The 23567-nt window shown below is 40.2% G+C and overlaps 1 protein-coding gene across 2 annotated transcripts in view; it reads left to right on the forward strand.

The window, feature by feature from the left end:
* The first annotated feature begins 3158 nt into the window (after window positions 1–3158).
* LOC139609022 (rho-related GTP-binding protein RhoN-like) overlaps window positions 3159–23567 on the forward strand; it is a 29299-nt gene continuing 8890 nt past the window's right edge. Inside the window, exons 1-3 of one of the 2 annotated variants that reach the window (XM_071463227.1) lie at window positions 3159–3481; window positions 4799–4886; window positions 23089–23198. In XM_071463227.1, the coding sequence (XP_071319328.1) occupies window positions 3377–3481; window positions 4799–4886; window positions 23089–23198 (303 nt within the window). In that variant the 5' untranslated portion in view covers window positions 3159–3376. Of the gene's footprint in view, window positions 3482–4798; window positions 4887–23082; window positions 23199–23567 lie in introns of both variants that reach the window. The other variant, XM_071463228.1, reaches the window with a different exon arrangement.

Below are 23567 nucleotides of genomic sequence, written 5' to 3' on the forward strand. Positions count from 1 at the left end.
CGGACACAAGAGAAATACTAATTCCGGTTTTGATTTTCACAATAAAACACTTTGATTCCTACGATACGAATTTGTAGCAAAATCCTGAGTTCATAACTTCGACTGAGAAATCTTAAAACCGTGACTAACTCTGCGTCTCACTTCGTTTCAGGATGACAACCTATTGATTTTTCATAGATAATAAAAAATAGAAAGAGAAAGACAATGAAAATTGATGAATGAAATCTTGTCTTTCATTTTTCATCTGGCCCATCAAAATTGCTCCCACCACTGTCATAAGGTCCTCCTGATCGCTTTTGAGCATAAATGATAACAAGCAATCATATTCATGTTGCATTTTTCAGCGATAGATCTTAAACAATCACAACACAAAACCAGCCAAAAAAAAAAAAAAAAAAAAAAAATTCAAGAAAAAATAAGGTTTAATAACATAACTCTGCAAAACCAAGTCTTCACAGTAGGCTCTCTTCCGCGGCTAATCAACATAAAATTGCTCAGTGGGACGAGGCATGATGAATTATAAATGTGTTTCAGTGTAGTTACAGATGTGCTCAACATTTGCTGTGGGTTCCAGTTCTGAACGCTTATGTGGTTTATAAAAAAAAAAAAGAAAAAAAAAAAAAGAGGATTTTATTTTGAATGTCAAATCAAGTGACTTCCTGTGCATTTCTAGGTGTTTTCAGCTGACTTGACGCAGCTCACAAAGTGACCAGCCCGTTTTGTTGGCAAGACGCTCAGAGATGTGAGCCAGGGGCCTGCGGAGAGCTTCAAACCCCGGACACTGGAGCACCCAGAAGGAGAAATGGGATTATTTGAGGCCACATGCAGCTCCCACCTGCCTGCCTGCCTTTCAGGAGCTAAATAATATTAAGACTACAGTATCTGTATAAAAATGTGCCAATCTTTACCCCCTACATCCCCATGTAAGTTTGATACAGTTTTAAGTCACATTTTTTCTCATATTTATTTGGTGAGAAATTAATCTTACTGGCTGAAGAGAATAAACAAAAGACTTTTTAAAGTGTTGTAATCTATTATTTGAATTTTTAAAAAAATAAAGAAATCCTGACATATTTAATGCCTTTACAATCTGTGAGCTCGATGTGAAACACCAGGGCTAGACAGCTGATATTAGGACATATTCAGGGGAGATATTTACAGCAAAGGCCGTTTCCTTCACAATGACAATTACTTGCTCTTATCAGCCAACACACAGAGTTTCTGTGCACTCACACACTGCTGTGCCCTGCGACTGGAGCCATTTCCTCATCTCGTCCTAGTGGTAGAGTCTGTCAGACAGGAAGTGAACAGATAGAGAGAAAGATAGATGGTTTTCAAAAGGGCAGGGGGTTTCTTTTGTTACATGAAAACACATTAAAAAGCTCAAGAAGTCGCTTTTTACATTCCCCCCATCCTCATTCGAGTTGAAGGGAAGCCGTCAGGAGTGTGTCTGCACAGACATGTAGGCTGGTAAACACATAACCACACTGCACATGCTCTCGTGTACACACACACATGCACACAACTGGTACAAACATGGTGTTAGTTTGGGAAAACAAACAGTAAACAGAATCTGAGGGAAATGTGGTAAGTGTTCTCAGATGCTCTACATTTTCTAGACACACACACACACACACAGAGACGCACACACACACACACACACACACACACACACACAGCAATCAAAGTTTTTCCTGTCACACTTTTAAACGCACAATGTGACCACTTGTTGATGAAAAGAGGTTGCTGCTTCAACGAGTAGTTCAGTTCAGATCTGTTTCAGAAATAAAAATATACAAAATAAAAAGCTGAAAATGTACTCATGTTTTTTTTTAAATCAGATGTGCCTACACGGACCCTTTCAATATTTGATTCCAAAAATGCAAACATTTCATTTACAACTAAGCATATAAGTACTTGAATTTACTACACTTATATTCCTCTACAATTCAGGGGCAAATATTTAACGTTACCACACTTAATTTATCTGACAGCTATAGTTACTTTGCAGATTAAGTTTTACATACAAAAGCTGTGCTGACCTTGACGCATTATTATAGATGAAACTACTAAAAAGCATATTCAGCAGTTAAAATTAGCCTGAACCTGCCACAATGAAAATTCTTCTTACATGTACAATGCAAATGACAAAGTGTTACAATATTATGACAAGGACAGGATTATAGGCTATAATCAGCAGGGTTCTGTACTTTTATTTTGTAAGATTTTGAAGGCAGGCCCTTTATTTAAAATGGAATATATTTCCATTGTGGTTTGGCAACTTTTGCTTGAGTATAGGATCTAGAAGAAAAATGGCAATTCTTCATCAGTCAGCTCTGACAGCTTTTTTTTTTACTGTCATACTGCATTAAGTCCTGCACTGTACATTGTGGTCTTATGTGCCCACTTCCTTTAGACCAGAAGATGGCGCTGAGGCACTTCTGAGAGGTTGGCTCTATTGAGCAGTGTCATCTCACTGATCTTATTACAAATGACAAATGGCCTGTGATGGAGTGAATAATGTAGTGAAACGTACAGAGTTATTCATGGGCCATGGATCCAGTATATTTCCCTGTGCCTGTGTTTGGGTGAACACAGTAGAAGGTGTGTTGGTCTGTTGACTTGGCTCATGGTGATAATGATAAAGCAAAACAGTTGAGTAGTTTTTCGTGTGGGTTTTATTACATTGGAAATATACCAGAGGTTTCTCTGCTGTGTGCACTGGGATCATTGTGAGTAAGAATGTGGATAACGGATGAATATTTTCATTTCCCAACAGTGGACTGTTTGGGACGGTTGTTATTAGTGTTATAATTTTTAATGAAATGCCTGTCACTTGAAACGCAATGACTACATTAAGTCGGCGAGAGACAGCCAGGGGAAGACCGGAAGTCTCAGGGCGTTGGTTTCGAAGTAATAGCATAATAATAATAATAATAATTAAAAAGAAAAAACATAAATAAAATAATTATAATAACATAAACCTGTTGGTTTATTTTTCTGTATCAACCTTTAGAGCCTGAGAGATACACACAACACAATATGTGTTTTAAAAAAGCGTTTTGGCAAATACACGCACTGTAGCCTGTGTCGTTATGAGTATGCAGCTTTTATTTTGAAATGTCCAGCAGGAAATTACCCCCTAATGACGCGACCTTGACCGGTATGATCCGTGTGCCTCACTTCACCGGCGGAGCAGAGGAGCGCAGCATTACGCAGAGCATGTAACCGAAACTACATCAGGCCGTGGAGCTGAAGTTTTAGCTTTGTTTTTTTTACAACCTTGAGATCTTTTCCTCGTCCGTCAACTTCTGAGCTAAAAGCTAAATGACAAGTAGGCAGAGGCGCAGCAGCACTCAGTGAGACACGGGGCGCGATGGAGAGCAAGGGATTACTCCGCTGTAAGATCGTGGTGGTCGGTGACACGCAGTGTGGCAAGACGGCTCTCCTCCACGTTTTTGCCAAAGACTCGTACCCAGAGGTAAGAGGCAACACTTCATAAAGATAAAGACGAGTGATGGATGCGGGGCGAGTGCGTGGACTCCCTGAAACCACACGGCGCGGCGAAGTCTCCATCTGGCCTGACGATCACACCAAAACTTCAAAACCTTCTCACATCATCAGTAGGGAACCGACTGATAACTCACAAGGCGTTGTGCATTTATTTATATTTGACTTCTTCTAATGTATTTCCCCTCCTTTACCGATCTGACACACTGTACATTAAAACAGCTGTTGCCCAAACGCGATTTCTAAGGAAATATTACGTATTTATTTGTCATATAACTTTTTTTTTCCTGGATCTTAGTTGCATATTTTAATGTATAAATGGGTTAAATCAAATGTAGACTCTGACAGGCTTCAGATTCGTGCCCATTCAGATGTGCACTTGTACCAGAAATCTGGGCCCTGTGCGCTTTTGCGCATCAGTCCGGTCGGTAAACACTGAGCGATCACTGATTTGACCACAGCAGGAGAGGAACTGCCTCTGAGCAACACCAGTGTTTTTATATGGCAACTAAATACTCTGAATGTCGAACAATCAGCATAAAGCCGTTCACACAAGAGAGGGTTTATCCCTGCTGACCGGAGTGCTTCTTCATGGTTTTAGTCATAAAAAAAAACAAAAACAAAACACAAAGTACTTTGAAATCATCAGGAATAATTTTTGAATATTTAAACCTTAAATCTTTTGGAGATAGCATACACTGTCCAATGAGCGGTGAACATTTTTGCACCAAACCAATTGATATTTTGAATGGATAAATATTAGAACATCATTTTCATCAAATCTGTGTTGGGGTTTTGCCATTGCTAAAAGGATGTTGGTAACAATATGATATCAATACATTAACAACATCAAGACATGTGATTAATTAGCTGAAAGTTTTTTGAAAAACAAACAAACACACACACACACACACACACACAAATAAAAAACCCAGTATGTAGTCACCCAACAAGATGTGATGGTCACTAAAATGTTCCCTGTAGTTGTTGCTTTTTTCAGCTGAGCTTTCGAACTGTTGAGGAATAACTGTTGACCTAAATTTCTGAATTTGGAAATGGGTCAAAGCTTACAATTGGCCTCATCTACTTTCCACGCACACAAACGCCTCTGATGTTCATCACTGCACCACAGCTACTTGAACTTTTTCTCCCCCCCCCCCCCCAACCATCACAATATCTTGAAGTCCCTTAATTTGATTGTTTCATGTTATGAAAATCACAACAAATTTCACAGGGCGCGTACCACACCCCTGAGCTTCCACCTCATTTTAGCCACGTCTCATTTCAGAATTATGTTCCCACGGTGTTTGAGAATTACACGGCCAGCTTCGAGATCGACAAGCAGAGGATCGAGCTCAACATGTGGGACACTTCAGGTAGGACGCGCTATTGGTTTGGTTTCATCTCTGCCTTGTGTTGGCTAGATTATCATGCCAGTGTGATGAGAGCCGAGCTGCGTCATCAGCCCATGAAGCATAAAGTTATTCATATGACTCCTCAGAGCGTGGGACAAAGACATGAGCAACCACAGCTGGAGAGTGGGGAATAGTAAATGACATTTCTCCAAGATGTAGACACAGCGCTGGCAGACACCGAACTCGTCTGTGTTCATACAGCGTTTATATAACTCCACTCCTGTCACCACCTCTGCAGTCAGGGTGACACTTGTAGTCGGTTTTGAACAGCCACTCCAGAGTTATATCAGCTCTGCGAGAGGATAAACAACTTGTCATTCAGCACTCGCCCGCTCCAAGTAGCTGTCACAGCATAATCACCCTTTAAGAGCGTGGCCGCATGTGTGGTTACAGTGGGCATCATGAGCCGACACACGCAACATGGCAGGTCTTCCAGTGTTAAAATAAGTTGATTTTGTCGTTTTGAGTTAATAAGTGTTGATCAGAGTTGTTGTGCTGATATGACTCCGGGTCAGCTGTTAGAAACGATAAAGTGAAGGCTAATATGTGAGTAATAAGTCATTTTGTATTTCTGAGAGAGAGAGAGAGAGAGTGTGCAGCTCAAACAGTCAGATTCTTTCAGTCTCCGGCAGAGAGCTAACTTTATCCCTTTGTCAGCCTTTAGGCCCTTTCACATTTCATTTCCACTTCCACAACACCACCCCGAAAACTTGTTCTCACACAACCAGAGAGCAGCCTTAATGCGCAGCGTTCTATCAGCCTCCACCCATGCAGACAGACAGAAAGACCAGCCAGACAAGCTGGAGATTAAGAGCTGCAGCTGCTGAGGCTGGTGCTGCCTGTTGGTTCGCAGTGGGTGAGGCCGCTCCACTGTGTTTGAACAACACCCATTTCAAATGAGGGGTTGTTTCACACACACACACACACACACACACCTTTCTCTCACTTACACCGTGGCAATGCTTAAACAGTAATTTACTCCACCGCAAGAAAAAATTCAATCAATCTTTTCATGTGAAGCGTTTGTCATTATTATGTCATATTAATACAATAGAGAGCGAACATACCGGACATAGTTTTCCCAGGTGTGAGTGAGTGAACTTTTATGAACAAGATTTAAGGTGTTTCTGAAATAGAGCCTGCGTGCTCAGCATCGCTTCGCTAAATCTTTTTCCATAAATACATTTAACAAAAGTCTGTTTCTATCTGAGCATGTGTGCTACTGTGAAACAAAATAGGTATTATTTTTTAAAAAGGAATGCTTTATAAAGGGTTTTGCGAGGATACACATCAGCTAAAGGAATTCTTTACAACCTCGTAACGCAAATGTTGAATTTATTAATGGCTTCTTACTTACTCATGAGGCATAATAACTGATTTATTAGTGTTTATATAACCATTCACTATAACTTGTATGGATGCTCAATTGTACTGAAAGTTAAAGAGGTAAAAGTAAAGAAGGGACTGTAATGGCACCAGGGTTTAAAGGTATAGTTAAACATTTTTGGATGTAATACTAAGTTGCAGACACGAGGCAGTTAGCTTAACTTAGCCAAAAAAACCAATATCTGCCTAAAGGTCACTAATTAACACGTTCATACAAAAACCAAAGTGTAAGGACAAGAATTTGCAGACCAAGACCATGGAAGGAGACAGTTCTCATGTGATTTCTCCTGCAGTGGTGCAAACTGACCTAAAGACTTGTTTGCGTGAGTTAAACATTTATTTGAGCAACAAATTCGAGTGTGTCCCGGACCTTCATGACTCTGATAAATCTCATTAGCATAGAGAGACAAGAGGAAAAAGTGGAGAGAGAGACTGAGGGGAAATAACAGCAAAGAGCCGCATGGCACAAATAAACACAAATTGTCTAGAGGTGAAAATTGTACAAATTATGCAAAGTGGAAAATTTGCTTCGCTTTTCTGTCTGAACACACCTTTAAAGGTGCTAGTACTGGATTTTTTTTTTTTAACCTTTATTATAAGATAAGCTAGCTAGCTGTTGACTGCAGCTTAATATTTACTGTATAGACATGAGAGTGGTGTCAGTCTTCAAGAAGAAAAGGGAATAAGCTTATTTCTCAAAAACCTTCTCTTTAATATGATGAATTGGATTGAAATGATCGAGATCAGGGCAGGTGATCCGTGTCTGACCTGAGCTAGCTTCCTGCAGCTCTCTATAAGCCACTGAGAGCTGACGTGTATGTTACCTCATACCAGCTGTTCTGTGTCAGTCTCAGGAGACAGGTGCATCGACACTTACATCACCATTACCACAGTCCCTTCTGGTACCTGTCTCTTCATTACTAATGACTGAATAGGGGGGATCACAGTCACTTGGCATGCTTACAAGCAGAGCGCAAATTTCCAGTGACAGTCATGGGTGGGTGGGTGGGTTTATGGCGGTGGCGTGGGGGTGGGGGGAGGGGGGGTTGTACATTATTTCCTTCTGAAACGTAGTGGGGTGGAAGTGAAAGTAAATGTTTGTAAGCATTCAGTTTGTCTGTGTGTATGGCATGCCAGTGTGTGCAGTTTGCATGACAGCAGGTGAACCGGAGCAGTGGGAGTGAGGCCGTGACTGAAACTCAGACATCAAACAAGTATCATAGAAAACTCTGTTGAGTTTTCATCACCAAGTATCGTAGCAGTTTTGTTTTGAGTGTTGTTACATGACAGCGGTATTATATAAAGTCACGATAACAGCCTACTTTCAGTGTCAATGTCCCATGAAATTTCTGATTGGTACCGCTGAAGTTGTACCAATAAGTTGTTAGATTCATTCAGAAAGTGCTTTTAACGAAACAGATTTAGTGTAAGTGCTTCGGAGAATCAAAAGACACAAATACAGATGATAAAAGAAAAAGACTCTCGCTGATTTTCAGGTATAAGGCCTGTGTGGATGAGAGTGAAAAAGATAAGATTAGACGAAGGGCAGATAAGAGGAGAAGGAGCAGGACGAGTGCTGTTGTACAGGCCCGCAGAGAGGAGAGAGTGTTAGGCAAGGTGCCAGGACGAGCCTCCGAGCTACCCGCTCATTGTGCAGAAACAAACAGTGGATTTAATTAATCAGCCACTTGCTGTGTGACCAAACACTTGCCCCCTGTCTCCCTCATTCTTCATCTCACCGCACCACCCACTGCCTCCTCAACCTCCTGCCTCCTTCCTTTACATCCAAACATGCTTGTTTTCAGACTCCCTGCCTCGTAGGTTAAACACTACTCCTCTGTTTTTCTTTCTTCATGCCAAACTAAATTCCCCCTTCAGTCTGTTCTGTGCACATCTCTGCTATCCCTCATTCTTTTCTCAATCTTTCTGCCATCTTCAGCTCTTTCCTTTTCTGTCTTTCATGTAGGTGCCACTGAGTTGAGATTAAGATCAGAGCAACGTGAGTCAAGCTGAGATTCAAAGTTCATTCTTGGCCTTGGAAAACACAGTTGACAGACCGGCCTCGCTTCAAGGTCGATTTAGTAGCTGTTCATGGAGCTTTTGATCGTATCACATGATCTTCTCCAGCGGAAAGTGTCTGCACAGTTTTCATAGAATTGCAGTTGTTCAAATGTCCCTTTCCCTAAACACTTTACAGGCTTTTCATCCATGCTGGGTTAAAAGCTGAGCCCTGAAAAAGTTCAAAAGCATTACTATGGCTTTGCTGGTCTTCCATTGTAACAAGGGGTTAAAGTGCTATAAGGCCAGAATAACTGAAAAGGAGGCAGTGGGGCAAAAAAAAAAAAACACAAAAAAACTCAGCTTTGAGCCTCTATTTCCCTGTTGGAAATTAAAGTGCCCTAGCCCGATAATCACACTAAATTACCCTTTTATGTTCGTGTTAGCTGTCAGTAGTGAGTGACATATCCATCCCACAGACCCTCATTGTCAGTCAGCGTGGGGAGGGACTGATATATATATGCTGATTCTAAAGTTGTTATTTCTCTAAATTGACTTGCGACAACCTGTCTAGTTGCATCAATCTTGTCCACGCCTGCCACCATTTTTTGTGCCACCATTTTTTCTGTTGCCACTTTACAGGCCCTGGCACAGGGACATGATGTCCCCATTCATAAATCTGTGGAATTTTTACGACGAAATCAGTTCACTCAAATCTAATTGCAGTGATTAGAGAATTGGGGGCAAAGCAAAGCCTCTATTAATTTTTAGAGTTGTGATTAACCTTGTGACCAAGAGCAAACCTTTACGGGGCTAATCTTTGACAAGAGAGAGCTGGAAAGTCCAGAATGGAGGAAGCTATCGCAGTTCGTCGCTGCGTTGCACCATGCATTTTTATTCAACCTCCCCTGTCAGAGTACAGGCTGCTGCACAAAATATGATTCAATGATTCAGACACGTCTTTTCAATAAAGTGTGTGGACTCATTGTCCTGCTAGCAATTGAGATAACTACCTTGTTAACTCATTAGCTCATCTCCATTGAATGAAAAGGTGTCGAGGGGAACAAATAGAAAAATGCAGAGAAAATACAAAGAGGCTTAAAGAGCTGTTGACACCACCGCCGGTTTAGCTGGCTAGCAGGTTAGCAGTTAGCCAGCCAGCTACAGATAGCCCTGTGTGAGGTCACAATGTTGGCAGGGTTTTAGAGCCAAATGTTTCACCAGATTAATTTTGCTGTGCCACTTTCTGGCACGATTTACGCTCATAACAAATTACTCAAGTAATAACTCTCCTTTGTAAGAAGCTTCTGCAATATTTTAATGTGCGGCTGACCTTGTGGAGTCATCAACTCAAGGCAATTGTTAGATCAAATCACCATAAAACAAAAGACAAATTAGACTCATAACTGCAAGCATAGTTGATTATGATTACACAGCGGTTGTGCAGCGAGGAGCCGTTGCTCTCCAAATAAAAAATAGACGACCCAGGTCTTAAAATCTGATCCCAGCCAACCTTGTGTGCTCTAACACAGTTCTCATTTCTTGATTTGCCCTTCTCGGCACTTTTTTGCTTCCTCTCTTTAATTTCATCTATTTCAAATATCCAGTGCGGCTGCCAACCTCTCACCAGTCTATTTCTCTCAAGGTCAGGAGTCCCACTGTATTGGGGCAGTGCCCTCTCAGCACTCTTGCACTTGATTAGCTTACCCTGCGTTTTCTTTGTCTCTCTCTCTATCTGTCTTTATGTCTCTCCCTTACTTCTCACTCAATCTTTTTTCTCATTTCCTCTGAAAATCCCATACTGCTTTCCTCAGTGGATCCTGGCACCTCAGATACCACATACGGCTTTCTCTAATCTGCCTTTATGTGCTGTGACAAAAACAGAAAACTTGGTGCCGAGAGTGATTTCACCATTGATTGATTTGTTTCTGGCTCACAATCCTGCAATGCAGCAACAAATGATCTTTACGTGCCGCATCTATCAGGTGTTTCGTGGACATCTGTGTGCCACAGGCTCTCTGAGGTCTGTTATCTACCACTGTCTTTTCTTTTTTTTTTTTTTTTTTTTTTTTTAAACCAGTGGCTTTCCTCTTGCTTTGGTTGTCCTCAAAGACTGAGAGTTGCTCAGACTTCAGCCTAGGGGTATTCACTTTTTACAAGCATCTGTGTTAAGCAATTATCAACCAATTTGCCAATGTGAGGCTTAAAAAGGTCATAAATTACATTAATATACAGACTCTAGAGGTGACCTTTATATTCCTACTTAATCATCTGGTGCTGACTTTAAAATATGCCCTAAGATCACATTTTTTTTTCTAGAAAATCAAGTTAATTATAAACCGTCAAAGATGTTCAGAGGTGGTATACCATTTTATATGAGAAAAATGGGAAAAAGATTGAGTGTTTTTATAATCTGGGGCAAGGGAACCATATGAATGCTGTTGATGCTCTGTCTGCCTGATGTGTAAATTGGCAGTAGTTTGCCATGTGATATGTTTGTCATGTCAACTTAAGGTCTAATATGTGAGTGTTGTGTTTGTAGAGTTTGTTCCTCCTGCCACCAGGAGTGAAAAAAGAAAAAAAAAAATCTGTTATTGCAGGTTTAAAAGACAACTTTAATTAAGCTGATTTTAGCAACATAATTCATATATTAATTTTACACCTCGTGACTAATTATGTTGAATAATTAACACTTTGATACAGCAACGCACGTAACAGGGTTTGAAATTGGGGTTTGAAGTTTTATTTTCGTTTATCATTATTGGAGCCATTAAGAACCAGTGCAAAGAAAATTAACTTCTGGTTGAATTGTGAATTTATTTTCCTCTGTGGCTGCCTGATGAAAAAAAAAGCGGTTTCATGCCTGCGGGATACTATTGCCACAAAAAAACACAACCTTCCAATAGATGCAGGTTTCACAGCTGAGAATGTGAAAGTGTGAGGTAAGAGTAGATTTAACAACTGGCTCAACCTGCAGCGTCACACCTTGAAACACTGAGCGGCGAAGGAATGCATCGAGGTTTGCCTTCTTGAACTCTGTCCTCCCAGCAGCTTCCTGTTCAGAAGCATGACACCTGAATTTACTGTGATATTTCCTTCAGGGCCACACAACTCAATGAGAACACGTCCCAACATGTTTTCAAAAACACGTACCATACACGTGCCGCTCTTAGTCACAAACTGCACAGACATCGCTGGCACTGTATGTCCTTTTAAGGCCCTGTTGCATCCATCCATCTTTCCACCCATCCCAGGTCGACGGAGTCTGTGGCAGAGATTGCCTTAACAATCCATCATTCATTCATGAGCAGCTTTTATGACCCCAGTTTCATGTTGGCTCCTTGAAAGCATTACCCAGATGTGCCCTGACCGAGCATCTGTGTGTGTGAGTGGCACCTGGCTCCATGACAGGAATGAGTGCAGAAAATGGCTTGTTGTGTTGAAGTGCTTCAGAGGCTTTTTGGATAGAAGTGCAGATAGCAGGGAACTGGGTCTTTAGTCCAACTGCTGTCGGTTTTTCCTGCTTGCCATATGCACTGGTGTGTATACTAGTGTGTATGAGTGTGAGTAAGCATATGAGTAAGTGCTCTGAGAGATTAGGGGAGTGGGAAAATATATAAATAGAGACAGTGAGAGACAGAGCTATATAGTGTCAAAGTGAAGTGCTCAGTTTTAAGAGCTCATGTATAGGAGGAAGCATGCTGAGTGAGGACTAAATGAGTGTCAGTAGGTTTTCATGGTGTGAGCCTGTGCTCCAGTCAATCTAGTCTGATTCTCCTCTGTTCATGCAGCCCATTAGAAGACCAAGGGTACATTGAAAATCAATGGCCTAGATGCGTCTCCACTCTCATTCCCAGGGGACACCCCGGTCTGCCTCTCAGCACTGGTGCATGTGTAACTGAGCGGTCTGTCTGGAAGAGACACTGAGTCTGGATGAACATGCACATAGTTACACTAACTTTTAGACTCTTTTAGACTCTTCAAACAGACCTTCGTACTTGTTTTCAAAATCCAGTTTCAGCACTCATTGGTGCCTAAGACAAATTTATGAAATTTAGTCATTCACTCGCACTCAACATATTATTCTCTGTTTCTACCTGATAGTGATTCAAATATTTCACATAAAATAATGCAGAAAAACCCAAACACCTTCATAAAACATTTCCAATGTGACTCTTGTAAAAACAATTGGACAATGAAAAATGTAAGAGTAGAATGACTTAGTGAGGAAAATTTGGATAGTGACCTATTAGGAAAACCCCAGAAAGGATCTTTTAAAAGCACTTGCATGCTGGATGTAAATGTCAAGCTTGAAACAGGTATTTTGAGGACTTAGGAAAAAACCTCTCCCAGCCTCTAAATTAAAATACCCTAAAATCCAACAGAAACTTGCTGTAAAAAGAAATAGAAAGAGTTAAGCCATGACAAAAGACAGATATAACAAATTCAAATCCAAAATGCCTGCTAGTGAGAGTGCTAACATTTGACCACTGTTGAATGACATTGGGCCATGCTTACACAAAGGACTAGACTGTCATTTGTCATGTTTTAGACAGTGGTTTAAAACCACAGTGGCTCAGTTGTTACTTTATGTGACTGGAAAAAGGTGATTAGATTCTGTAGTGCACTTTGTTTAGACACAAAAACATACACAGAGGGCACTCATGGGGTCTATCCATCCACTTAAGACCCTGTCTGTCCCTTATCTATAATGCAAGACACAGCTATGACCACTCTGTTCCACCCCCAACACCTTAGCTATTACTGAGAGGACTGGAGGGGTTGGAGCGGTGGTGACCCTATTTCTACCTTATAGTGATATTCTGAATTTTTACTGTACAGACAAACACTAGTGTTTCCTGCTTTTATGCTTCTTTATTTTTGTTTTAAAAATGACTTACATACATCACAATCACTGGCCCATGTCACTGCAGGAAGCAGATCAATAATGGCTCATAACAGTCAGTCTTTGTTGCTGGAAACACTGAGCAGAAAAATCAAACAAATTGCAAATTGATCCATTATACAGATCAGATGAGCTCAAGCACCACTTCATCGCCAATGCTTGTCATGTTACAAATGTCCTGATTCAACGTGATTTTGTTATTTAACAATATTTATCCACTATATTATGCTTTACTTTATTAAAAAAATGAGTTCGTAATGACTTATCGTAGAGCTGCAAATGACTATTATTTCCATAATCAATTAATATGCCAGTTATATTCTAGATTCTTCTCAATTGTTGGTTTATATTACAATAGATAAAAGCCTGAAGGGATGTCATCAAATCTCTTGTCCTGCAAAACCCAAATTTCCTATCAGACGATGAAATGAAAACTAGCTGTTGTAGCTCTGTAAATTAGAGCTACACTGATTAGTGTTAATGAGTGTTTGTTTCAACCAAATAACATCTAAGGATCAGAGGCTTTGGGATTGAATCCACATTCAGGGCTGCACACAGACTGCTCCGAACTTTACAGCACATAAAATCACAACAGGAGCTGGCAGGTTTAATGTGAAGGGGAGATGCCCAGATGCCTGTCGGTTCCCTCTGTCATTAATTTTAAGGAATCCTGCAGGATTAGTGCTGATTTCAGGCACAACTGTGCTCACTGGCAGCTCTTTCCCTCTGTGCCCGCTGAGTTAGAAATACACCAGAACGTCACACAGAATCTCTGACTGAAATCCAGCCCGATACTCTGTTACTGGTCACCTCTATACATGAAAAACTTTTCGTCAGACCCGAGTAATGTGATTAGTCTGAAGCGATTCAGGAAATGCTTGTAGAATATCATAACCTGAAGTTTCAAAGCAAAGACCCATGAAACTGTCTTTGTCAAAAGACATGGACTTAAGTGAGGCACATGTCAAATACTGTACACATCTGCAGCATGTGTGTGGTATGGAAAACACAAATCTGTAGTCACATAGTTGACAGGCACATTGTGCAAAGACTGTTTGCCTCCTCATATGATTGGCAGCACCAGCATCACTCATTCCTCCACGCTGCTTTTCAGGCTATTGTTTGCTGTTCAAGAAGAGAAGTGTGCATGACAGTACGGTACAGTTTACTCCAGTTACATGGGGTCTATGATTTATGCAAATCCAAAAATGGATTATTCTGGGTGGCTTACATTGTTTAAATTCACCGTGAAGTTCAGTCCAATTTCGAGTTAAATTAAGCACTCACATGCAACGGTTTAATTGGCTGTGGTAACATTTCACATTAAGTGAAGCTCATCAGCCAGCCGGACATATCGTAATTACATTGTAAAACATACTGCTAGTGTGTTATGCTTATTATCTTATTAGGTTTTGTGAAACCACATTTTTCAAGGTCAAGAATGAACTTTTAATAGTTGTCATTTTCCTATTATCAAAAGGGTATCCCAGTGATCCAGAATTGGCCTTCCATAAAGGTCAAAATCAGAGCAGTATGTTGCCTCACAAAAGCTTGTATCTTTTACGTCACACAGCCACTTGCCCCTTTAATTTTAAGGTTTTAGGCCCACTGAGAAATTACGCCTGAGAAGAAACATCAAGACACTTATTCATGACATGAAATACATTCCAAACATTTGTAAGGAATCCATCTGATGTTCCAATGTTTCTAGATTAATGGATGACTTGTTATGATCACAAACAAAATGAAAAATGACATCTCCATGTTAAAACGAGGTGAAATTTGAATGCAATTCTGTACATAAAGCAGAGCAGCACATTGTCCGCTCTGCAGGGTGTCTCAGAGTGTCTATGCATATACACTGAATGATTAGCCACACTGAGCGAGAGTGTATATGTGTGTGCGTGTCTGCTGAGTGGACTCTATTACTGTGTGATAATCATCTGAAAGTACGGGCTGATTTCTCTTTTGTTATTTACTAGACAGTCATATTCTACCACCATTTCACACAGCATGAGTGTGCAGCAGTAATGCTTAATCTCAGTGGGTGGCATTATTTAGATGTTCAGGTGGAGGAAGAAAAATACATTAATCAATAGCATTGAATTGTACTGCCGTGTCCTCTCTGGATGTATTTCAGGAGCCCAGACCTGCATGAAAACCTTAAAAAAGGCACTATTTCTTCAGAAGGGCATAACTGGGACAAACAGGGTTTTAATATTAATGAACATTACTGTGCAGTGATGGAGGCTGGCACACAAAAAATGCCATAAGAGAGGATTAATAATGATTTTCTGTGCAAACATCTCAAGGTGTGTGTCTGTGTGTGTGTTTTCCTTCTGAATCACGGGGCGCCGTGAATACTGAAAGATACGTCATACCTTCTCGTCTCAGTCACTCCACAGCTTTGAGGTTGAATAACTAAAGAAATTTCCCAAAATACAACAGTGGATGTTTAATAATGAAGTGAGACAGAATGAGAAAAAGGAGATATCTCCGGAACATTAAAAAATCACTAACAAGATTTACCATATTTAATATAGAATAGATAATATGACTGCTCTCATTTCATAATTAAGAAACCTGCCCAGTGGGGCTCATTAAAGGTCGCTTGTCAGGAAACTTTTCTTCATAAAAAACTTCTGTACCTCCAAGCTCAACTTGCAGTACAATCTGGAATATACAGACAAGTTAAAGAAAGACCTGAATAAATGAGTGGAGAAAGATAACAACTGCAGATGCTTCCATACAGAGCACAATGGGTCTTTAATTTGACAATGGTAGATTTATAGATTTGGGAAATGTATTTGTGTGTAAATTATGAAGAGTTATACTGTTGATGTTTAGAATATGTTCTTAGATGCATCCATTTAGTACTTTTTTTTTTCTTTGCATTGTACATGTACACAGATATAGAAGTGGGTTTTTTTTTGGTTGCCATTTTTAATGGTTGTTTAATTTGGTTTTAGTTGGTTTTAGTTTGGAAAAAAAGGGAAGATGAACTATTTAATAAGTATTTATTCAGATTTATGAATTATTCTACAGACATACATGTTTAAATCATTTAAATGAGTTGTATGACAGTAAGCTGACTGTTGGTCAGACGAAATAAGATATTTCAATATGTCACTTCCAGCTCTAGGACATCAGGGTGATGACAGCAATCATTAGTTGCCGTCCTACTTTCCAGATAAGCAGCAATTTTATCACATTTACACATTATCCCTACTCTACCTTTTCCTTAACAACTCATTTCTTCTGTTCAGTGTGTGCTGTGGGTATCAATTTTCCACTTGGTGACACACCTGGTGTGTCCTGCACTGAAGGGACCAGTTTGTTGGATTTAGTGACACCACTGGTGAGGTTGCAACCACCTGAATATGCCTCCCTTCACTCCTCCCTTTTCGAGCACGTAGGAGAACCTACTGTCTAGTAAAAACTCAAAAACCATCTTGTGAGCCAGTGTTTGCTTTGTCTGCTCTGGGCCACTGTAGAAGCATGGCAGTGCAATGTGAAGGGCTCATTCTAAGCTAATGAAACCACGACTATTAGTTTCAGGTGATTACACACTAACAAAAACATGGTTATGAATATTATTTATTTCCATTTCTGCCAACAGAGCCCCCTGAATCTTACACAGTGGTCCTTTAAGCCCACTTGTGTTTTTAATTGCATGTGGCAAAATTAAAGGATATCACCAAAGGAATCATGTTACTGAACAGGACAGAACAAAACAAGAGCAACACTGCAGCCCTGTGTCATGTCCACCGAGGTGATTTAAAAACCAGCTTCTGTGCGTTTACATTTTCAAAGCATGTTGATAAATCTGGCTTCATGAGTTACATTCCTGCAAGAAACATTGGTACGGTTCTCCTAAAAGACACCATTCAGACGTAACACAAGTCTTTCAGGGAGGACAAACCTCTCTGAGCAGCCACAAAATACAAGCCAGATAACAAGGCTTTTAAAGCAGAACACAAGTGGATTATATAAGACAACAAGAGGGCATGGACGGCACAAGCTCACCGGTGTGTTGTTACGAGCGACCAAACAGACAAGAGAAAAAAGGAAACACGGCTTTTTTGTCAGCATCAAACATCAAAAACATGACAGCCCCATGTGGTGTCACAGCGTGGCGTATCTGTTTCCCAGGCTGTTGCGCATCACTGTGCCAGACGTTGTACAGCAGCCACACATCTAAAACACATTTGACATTTCGTTGGCTCCGTTAAGGTGAAACTTTAATATTAACCTTTATATATATCTGTATTCAGTTCCAAGCTACAGTAGTTATGAAGCTGGCAAATATTTAAAAAAAAATGTGTGCCAGGCAAAAATTTAATTTAATATGACTGGTGGCAACACGGAAGCAAACGAGCTGTGAACGTTTTAAATGACACTCATGTTGTCCTGTGAGAGTAGCTAAATACATGCCGCACTCTGGTGGCTGAGTGTCTTTTAAGAGTTTGTACTGGATCAGAGGGTTTTAGACAGAGACAGATGGGGTTGAGGTTTCTTTGTGCTGCTGCTACAACAGCAGGAGCCTTCCCATGAGGGTTATCATACTACAGGTCCCAGTGAGGGTCAAAAAAGCTCACAGATCAATACACATTAGCTGCTGCTCGAGAGCTGAACATGGATTAGTTGACATCGAGGAACCTTGAGGCTCGCAGTCTGTGTGTGTGTGTATCACTGTGAATTTGTGCTTTTTATAAAGAGTCCAAGATTATGCTAATAGCGGTTTTATGAGGAATAGTGAAGCTAAATCAATTTTCTAAGCATGAATGATTTCCTGATTCTCCACATCTGAAGTATATTTTAATTATCAGCAATGTGAAAGGATCATTACTGTAACCTCAGACCTTGTTATTCCAGACTTTCTGTTCTTAATACCATCAAACTGAGGATCACTGTATAGTTTTCAGAGAACTGACCATTATTAAGAATCATTCAACACATATTTTGGGAAATATAAATCACTTTCTTTCCTAGAGTTAGATGAGAAGATTGATACCACTCCCATATTTGTGCATGAAATATTTCAGGGAGCTAGAGCCAGCAGTTGATTAGCTTAGCTTAGCATAAAGAGCTCAAAAATACTCTGCACATAGCTATTGTTGCAAGAACTTGCTACAGCAGGTAACTCAAACAAACCAAAACAAATAACAGAGCAAACAAACAAAATGTGTTGGATTCATTTTAGTAGGGGACATCACTAAAGACAGAGAGGGATGCCCCTGCTTTCGGTGGGTTGTTCCACCACAGACGAGAACAATCTGGACTGCTATGGCCTTGTGTGCCCTTTTAGGCTGATCGAAGACCGGACAGACTGCGGCATTCGGGACCATCTGTAAAGGTTTTATTGTGCGTGAAGGGAGGCCTACCAGAAGGGCATTGCAGTGGTCAAGGCGAAAGATAACCATGGTATGGACCAAGAGTTAGTCATGCACCCTACCCTCCTGTAATCCTACACATCCTTCATGAGGCTTCTTCCGTCAAACACAACACTAACGTGTCACTGTTGTGAACTGCACACCTGAGTCATTTCCCCACACAGTTCCACTGACAGAGCTCCACAACAAATACACTGATTTGGAGCAGACAGAGTGTAGGTTTTGAAATGCCTGAATGATTTTCTAATGCTCATGTTGCAAGAGGTCTCAGGTGGTGAACTGAGTCATGGAGCCTTAGGTCTGTCGGTCCCTCCCTTTTTCCCGTAAGTTGATTTGTGTATCTGTGTGTATTGAAAAAACAAGGTGCCGCGTGTTCATTAGTCATCTTAAGAGATACTCGTAAGCATATTTTTTAGGTTTGGTGAGAGTCTGGCTGGTTGTCTTTGTGCTAAGCTAAGCTAATAACTGCGTGACTCCATGTCTTTACGTAAACCACAACAACATAGGCTAGATTTTTGGTCAAAAATGTTTTGTTTTTTTTTTTTTTGGACAAAAAAAACCAAAAACAAACATTACACATTTACACATCCAGAAGATACAGAGTAACTTAAGGCGTGTTTCTGGCCACCTGACAAATGCAAATCTAACATTCACTCTTTTTTAGCTTTAATTTGGTCTCCATCAACTCAGCTGCCACAGGCTCCATTATGTTGTCCAGCTAGTCAGTAACTGTTTGTGTGCAGTTTGGCGCTGGGCAGGTAGCAAACAGTGCAGTTTTGGAGCTTTGCCCCTCTAAACAGCTGCAGCCAAAAACACAGATGAGAACGGTGAGAGGAAAAAGCAAAACCAACAAAACCAAAGCGCTAAAAGATGCTGTAAAGTACCGTAGAGCTGAGGGAAACTGCAGAGCCTGGTGATTATTCTCTCTGGGTTCATCACAATGAGCAACCTCTTTCACATACAACTAGACATGTGATCTATTATTAATATGAAAATACTGATTATATGCTGCTTTAACCACAGTGGTATCAATCTTTTAACAAACATAGCGAAACCAAGTAAGCCTGTTACACAAAATGCAATATGTTTACGTAACTACTCTTTTAAGAAACATCTGTAACATCTGTACAACCTCTTGCGTGTTGTCAGGATGGTCGATGACACAAACCAAAGCCCTTCTGACAGCTTAATTTAATGAATGTTTTATTCAAAGCTGGCTCTGGCAGGTATCTGTTTTTGGAACCACTGAGGAGAGGAGGAGGACGAGGATTCAAATGCAGAGGGACTTTAATCTCAGGAGTGTCTTGATGCTTGTTTATTCTGGCAGGGGTAGGTAGACTGAGCAGAGGAAGACTTGGCAGAGCAATAAACAACTATTTTACTGAAGAAGTACCAACTAACTGAATACACCAGAGAGACGCAATCACCTAAACTTAATAGACAAGCTGCTAAATAAACAGCTCAATTTTTTTTATTTTTTTTTATTGGCAGTACAGCTAAGACAAACCAATCTAAAGACACGGTCCCACACAGCTCAGTTACATAGCATGTACCCTGATCCCTGGTTACCTGCTCAGGGCAGATTTTGTTCCCTTGGCACAGCGACAGTTGCGGAGTGGAATCAGCACCCTGGACAGCTCTTGTAAATCAGCTTATTTGAAAACCTCCATGAGCTAATTTACCAGCCGTGTTGTTGTCTACAATTGTTACTTGTTATAACATTTATAATAGAGAATAGATTTCCACTTCCATTATTTCTGCCTGAAATATGTAGAAGAAGAAGCAGGAAGTAGCTTTTTAAAATTACATTAAAGCATAATGGAGTGCCATTATGTCATTATTCTGCATTCTGCCATGTTTTTTTTTTTTACTCCTTCTTGCCTTGGGAAGGTTAGGAGGAACTTAAATGTCTTGATCTGATGTTTTATACAGAGAACACTGAAAGCAAGGGGTGGTGAACTCAGCTAAAGTCACGTTGACTCATATTTTATACTTGCAGAGGTTGTTTTTCAGCCTTCCACACAACAACATAGGCTACATCTACAAGAAATGATCCAAATTTATATATAGCTCAAGGTCCACTTGGTAGCTTTTTCCAGAGCTTTCAATCACTCTTCCACAGCTGATGTTTTGTGTAGTTGTTGTGTTGATATAGAGCGATTGTTATCATGTGATTGAAGTATGGAACTTCAATCTGTCTCTGTTCAGACAGATCCTGTCTGCTGAGGAGGACCATAAAATGTGGTATAAAGAAATGGAAAAAAACATTAATAGGACCTTGAGTTTATCATTTATTGTCAAACTACTGTTTTCATGGTCAAGAATGAAGTTTCATTCTCAATTACATGAAGAGACATAAATGTTTCAGTGTAAATATGACTCATCCATTTGATGCATTGAAGGCCAGATAAAATCTTTTAATGCTACTTAATGTCTTATGTTGGTTGTCTCTGTACATGTAATAGCTTAAGGTGTGTGGGAAAATACATCATTTGTTTTTGTCTGCACAAGTTCTAATGATAGCAGCTGACCAAAAGACATTACTCTGCATAGCTGTAACCTATATAGGCCTGGAGTACTTGCAAAAGTGCTTACTGAGCAGCTCTGCAAATGACTTGTTTTACAGCATCCAATCCTACTGCCCAGATCTGACCAGCAGTATTTCACAAACAAAGTCTGCATGGCTTCAGGTGGGCTGAGACGGAGACCTTGATCTTGTTGTTTTCACACTATTTTTTTCTGTTCGACCCACATGTCTGGCAACAGCTCAAAACTAATGATTTAAAAGAAAAACATTTTCAGTAACATTCAAAAAGAAATGTCTGAGAATGTCTTTTTTTTTCCAGCAGCAATTCGAGTGGATTGTTACAAAGACAAAGGCTCAAACTTCTTAACACGACTGTTGATCACAGCTGCTGTCTGAGGCTGAGGTGGAGCTGACAGTGTGAAGCTGAGCGACAACTTTTAAGAGCCCCTTCAGTGGCGTCAGTGGGTGTGTGGAAGCTGTGGAGACCTACGGGTGGTTTATGGAGACTGTTGGCTACACTTCCACCCTCCCCTGCTGCCTTCGCCTGATATTGAATTAATCATCCTCATTTTCAGTGAATCTTAAGACTTAATCTGCACCTACAAAATGCCAAAGCACAAAAGGGAAAGTGTGTGTGTGTGAGTGTGTGTGTGTGTGAGAATACAGTTTGTGTGCAACTCAGGAGCAGGAATTAGTCAGAAAGACAGGGAAAAAATGGTTGCAGCAACACATGTGCACAAACACATGTTTTGCTTTAGGGCCAGATTTTGACAGCACAACACAAATGAGGGTAAATGTGGCTGCTGTTGTTGGCCTGTGTCTTACACACATACTGTAAATGTAAAGTACCCTGCAGGCATGCTGATGTTGTGTTATCAAATTTTGAAATTTTTCCACATAGTTTTGGCCATCCATATCATTGGTTAGGATAACATTTTACTCCCTAATTTGACCACTAAAATTGTGAGACAGCATGAGACAGGCTGTGAACAAATCCCATTTTTACCATGTTATCTTCATGTAAATTACTAAACTGTATTTTATTTTGTAATTGAGAATTGTGCTGGGCATTTTGGTGCATTTGTCTTATTTTCATTTCCAAATCACTTTATACAGATAAACTAGAATAGTAAGTAAATACTAGATTTCACTTCTGAAAGATTTCAGAGTGGAATAGAATAACCAGATGTGGTATAAATTTGAGAAGCATTTAATTTAAAATTAAACAATACTCAATTATTATTATTATTTTTTTTACATATATGACATAGACAACAATTTAAGTGAATAATTAATCCAGGGGCAGAGATAACAACTAGGAACATTTATTGTACCGGTATTTTTATCTTTAAAGTTGGATTATCTTCTATGTGTGAGACACGTCAACAGTATAAACTGTTTTGTGTTTGTGCTATATGTGTGAAGTTCTATGGGAATTTTCTGTCCAACCTATTGTTTTTTTGTTAAGTTGCCAAAGCCCTGTGCATGGTGACAAAAGCACATAGTGTTGGAGACAATAAGGGAAATGGAGAGGGAATGCTGTCCCCCCCGGGTAGGAATGTGTCCCCTTGCCCAGGTCACAATGCTCAATTCAGCCTGGGCCCCAGTGAAAACGCATGCCATTCTGAAATACCAGGTGACGCTTTGTGAGAGCCATTCATTATATCACTGTCACATGTCTGTCTGTTGGCTTATTCAAGACTATCAGACAAACAGACCAGAGGTTGTGGACGAGGCCCCTCTGTTCGTTTCGAAAAGCAATGAATCACACCCACTCATTGTCATCTGCAGAGTGGCTTAGTTCATGGTAATTACATTTAATCACAGTTATTACTGCCAAAGCTGCTCTGTAATGACTCACTTTGTGATAAAAAAGTTAGCTCTTAAGCAAAGTAACTAAATAACATATAATCCATCTGGAAATGGTCATGTCTGTGTATTTTTCACCCACAGGTTCAGCCTACTATGACAATGTGCGGCCGTTGGCTTATCCTGACTCAGACGCTGTACTCATCTGCTTTGACATTAGCCGTCCGGAGACACTGGACAGTGTGCTGAAAAAGGTCAGTGTCACATTAACAGAAGTGTGAATGTGTCCTCTAATGTTTTTTTTTTTTTTTTAATAACATAGCAGAGATAGTTCTTAAAGTACATTTTGTCCTTTATCAGAACACACAACAGAGCAGCCATAAAGGACGAGGTTCTGCTATTTTCAAGCCTGTCGTAATACAATACTTAAATGCCAGGTGTACACTGAAAGAGTTATGAGTCGCTGTAATCATTTCTCCTCTGCTGGCAGTGAAGTTATTCCTTTGTATCACAACTACACAGTAAGAGACAGGGACACAATCCAGTCCTCATTCTGTGATAAATGCCTTCGTAAACCTGAATTGACAGTTTTTATGGCTGAGTGAACAAAGCATCATTGGAGT

Source organism: Trachinotus anak, unplaced genomic scaffold, assembly GCF_046630095.1.
Source record: "Trachinotus anak isolate AG129_WGS33_773 ecotype Australia unplaced genomic scaffold, CSIRO_AGI_Tana_v1 ptg000025l, whole genome shotgun sequence".
NCBI classification, from domain to species: domain Eukaryota; kingdom Metazoa; phylum Chordata; class Actinopteri; order Carangiformes; family Carangidae; genus Trachinotus; species Trachinotus anak.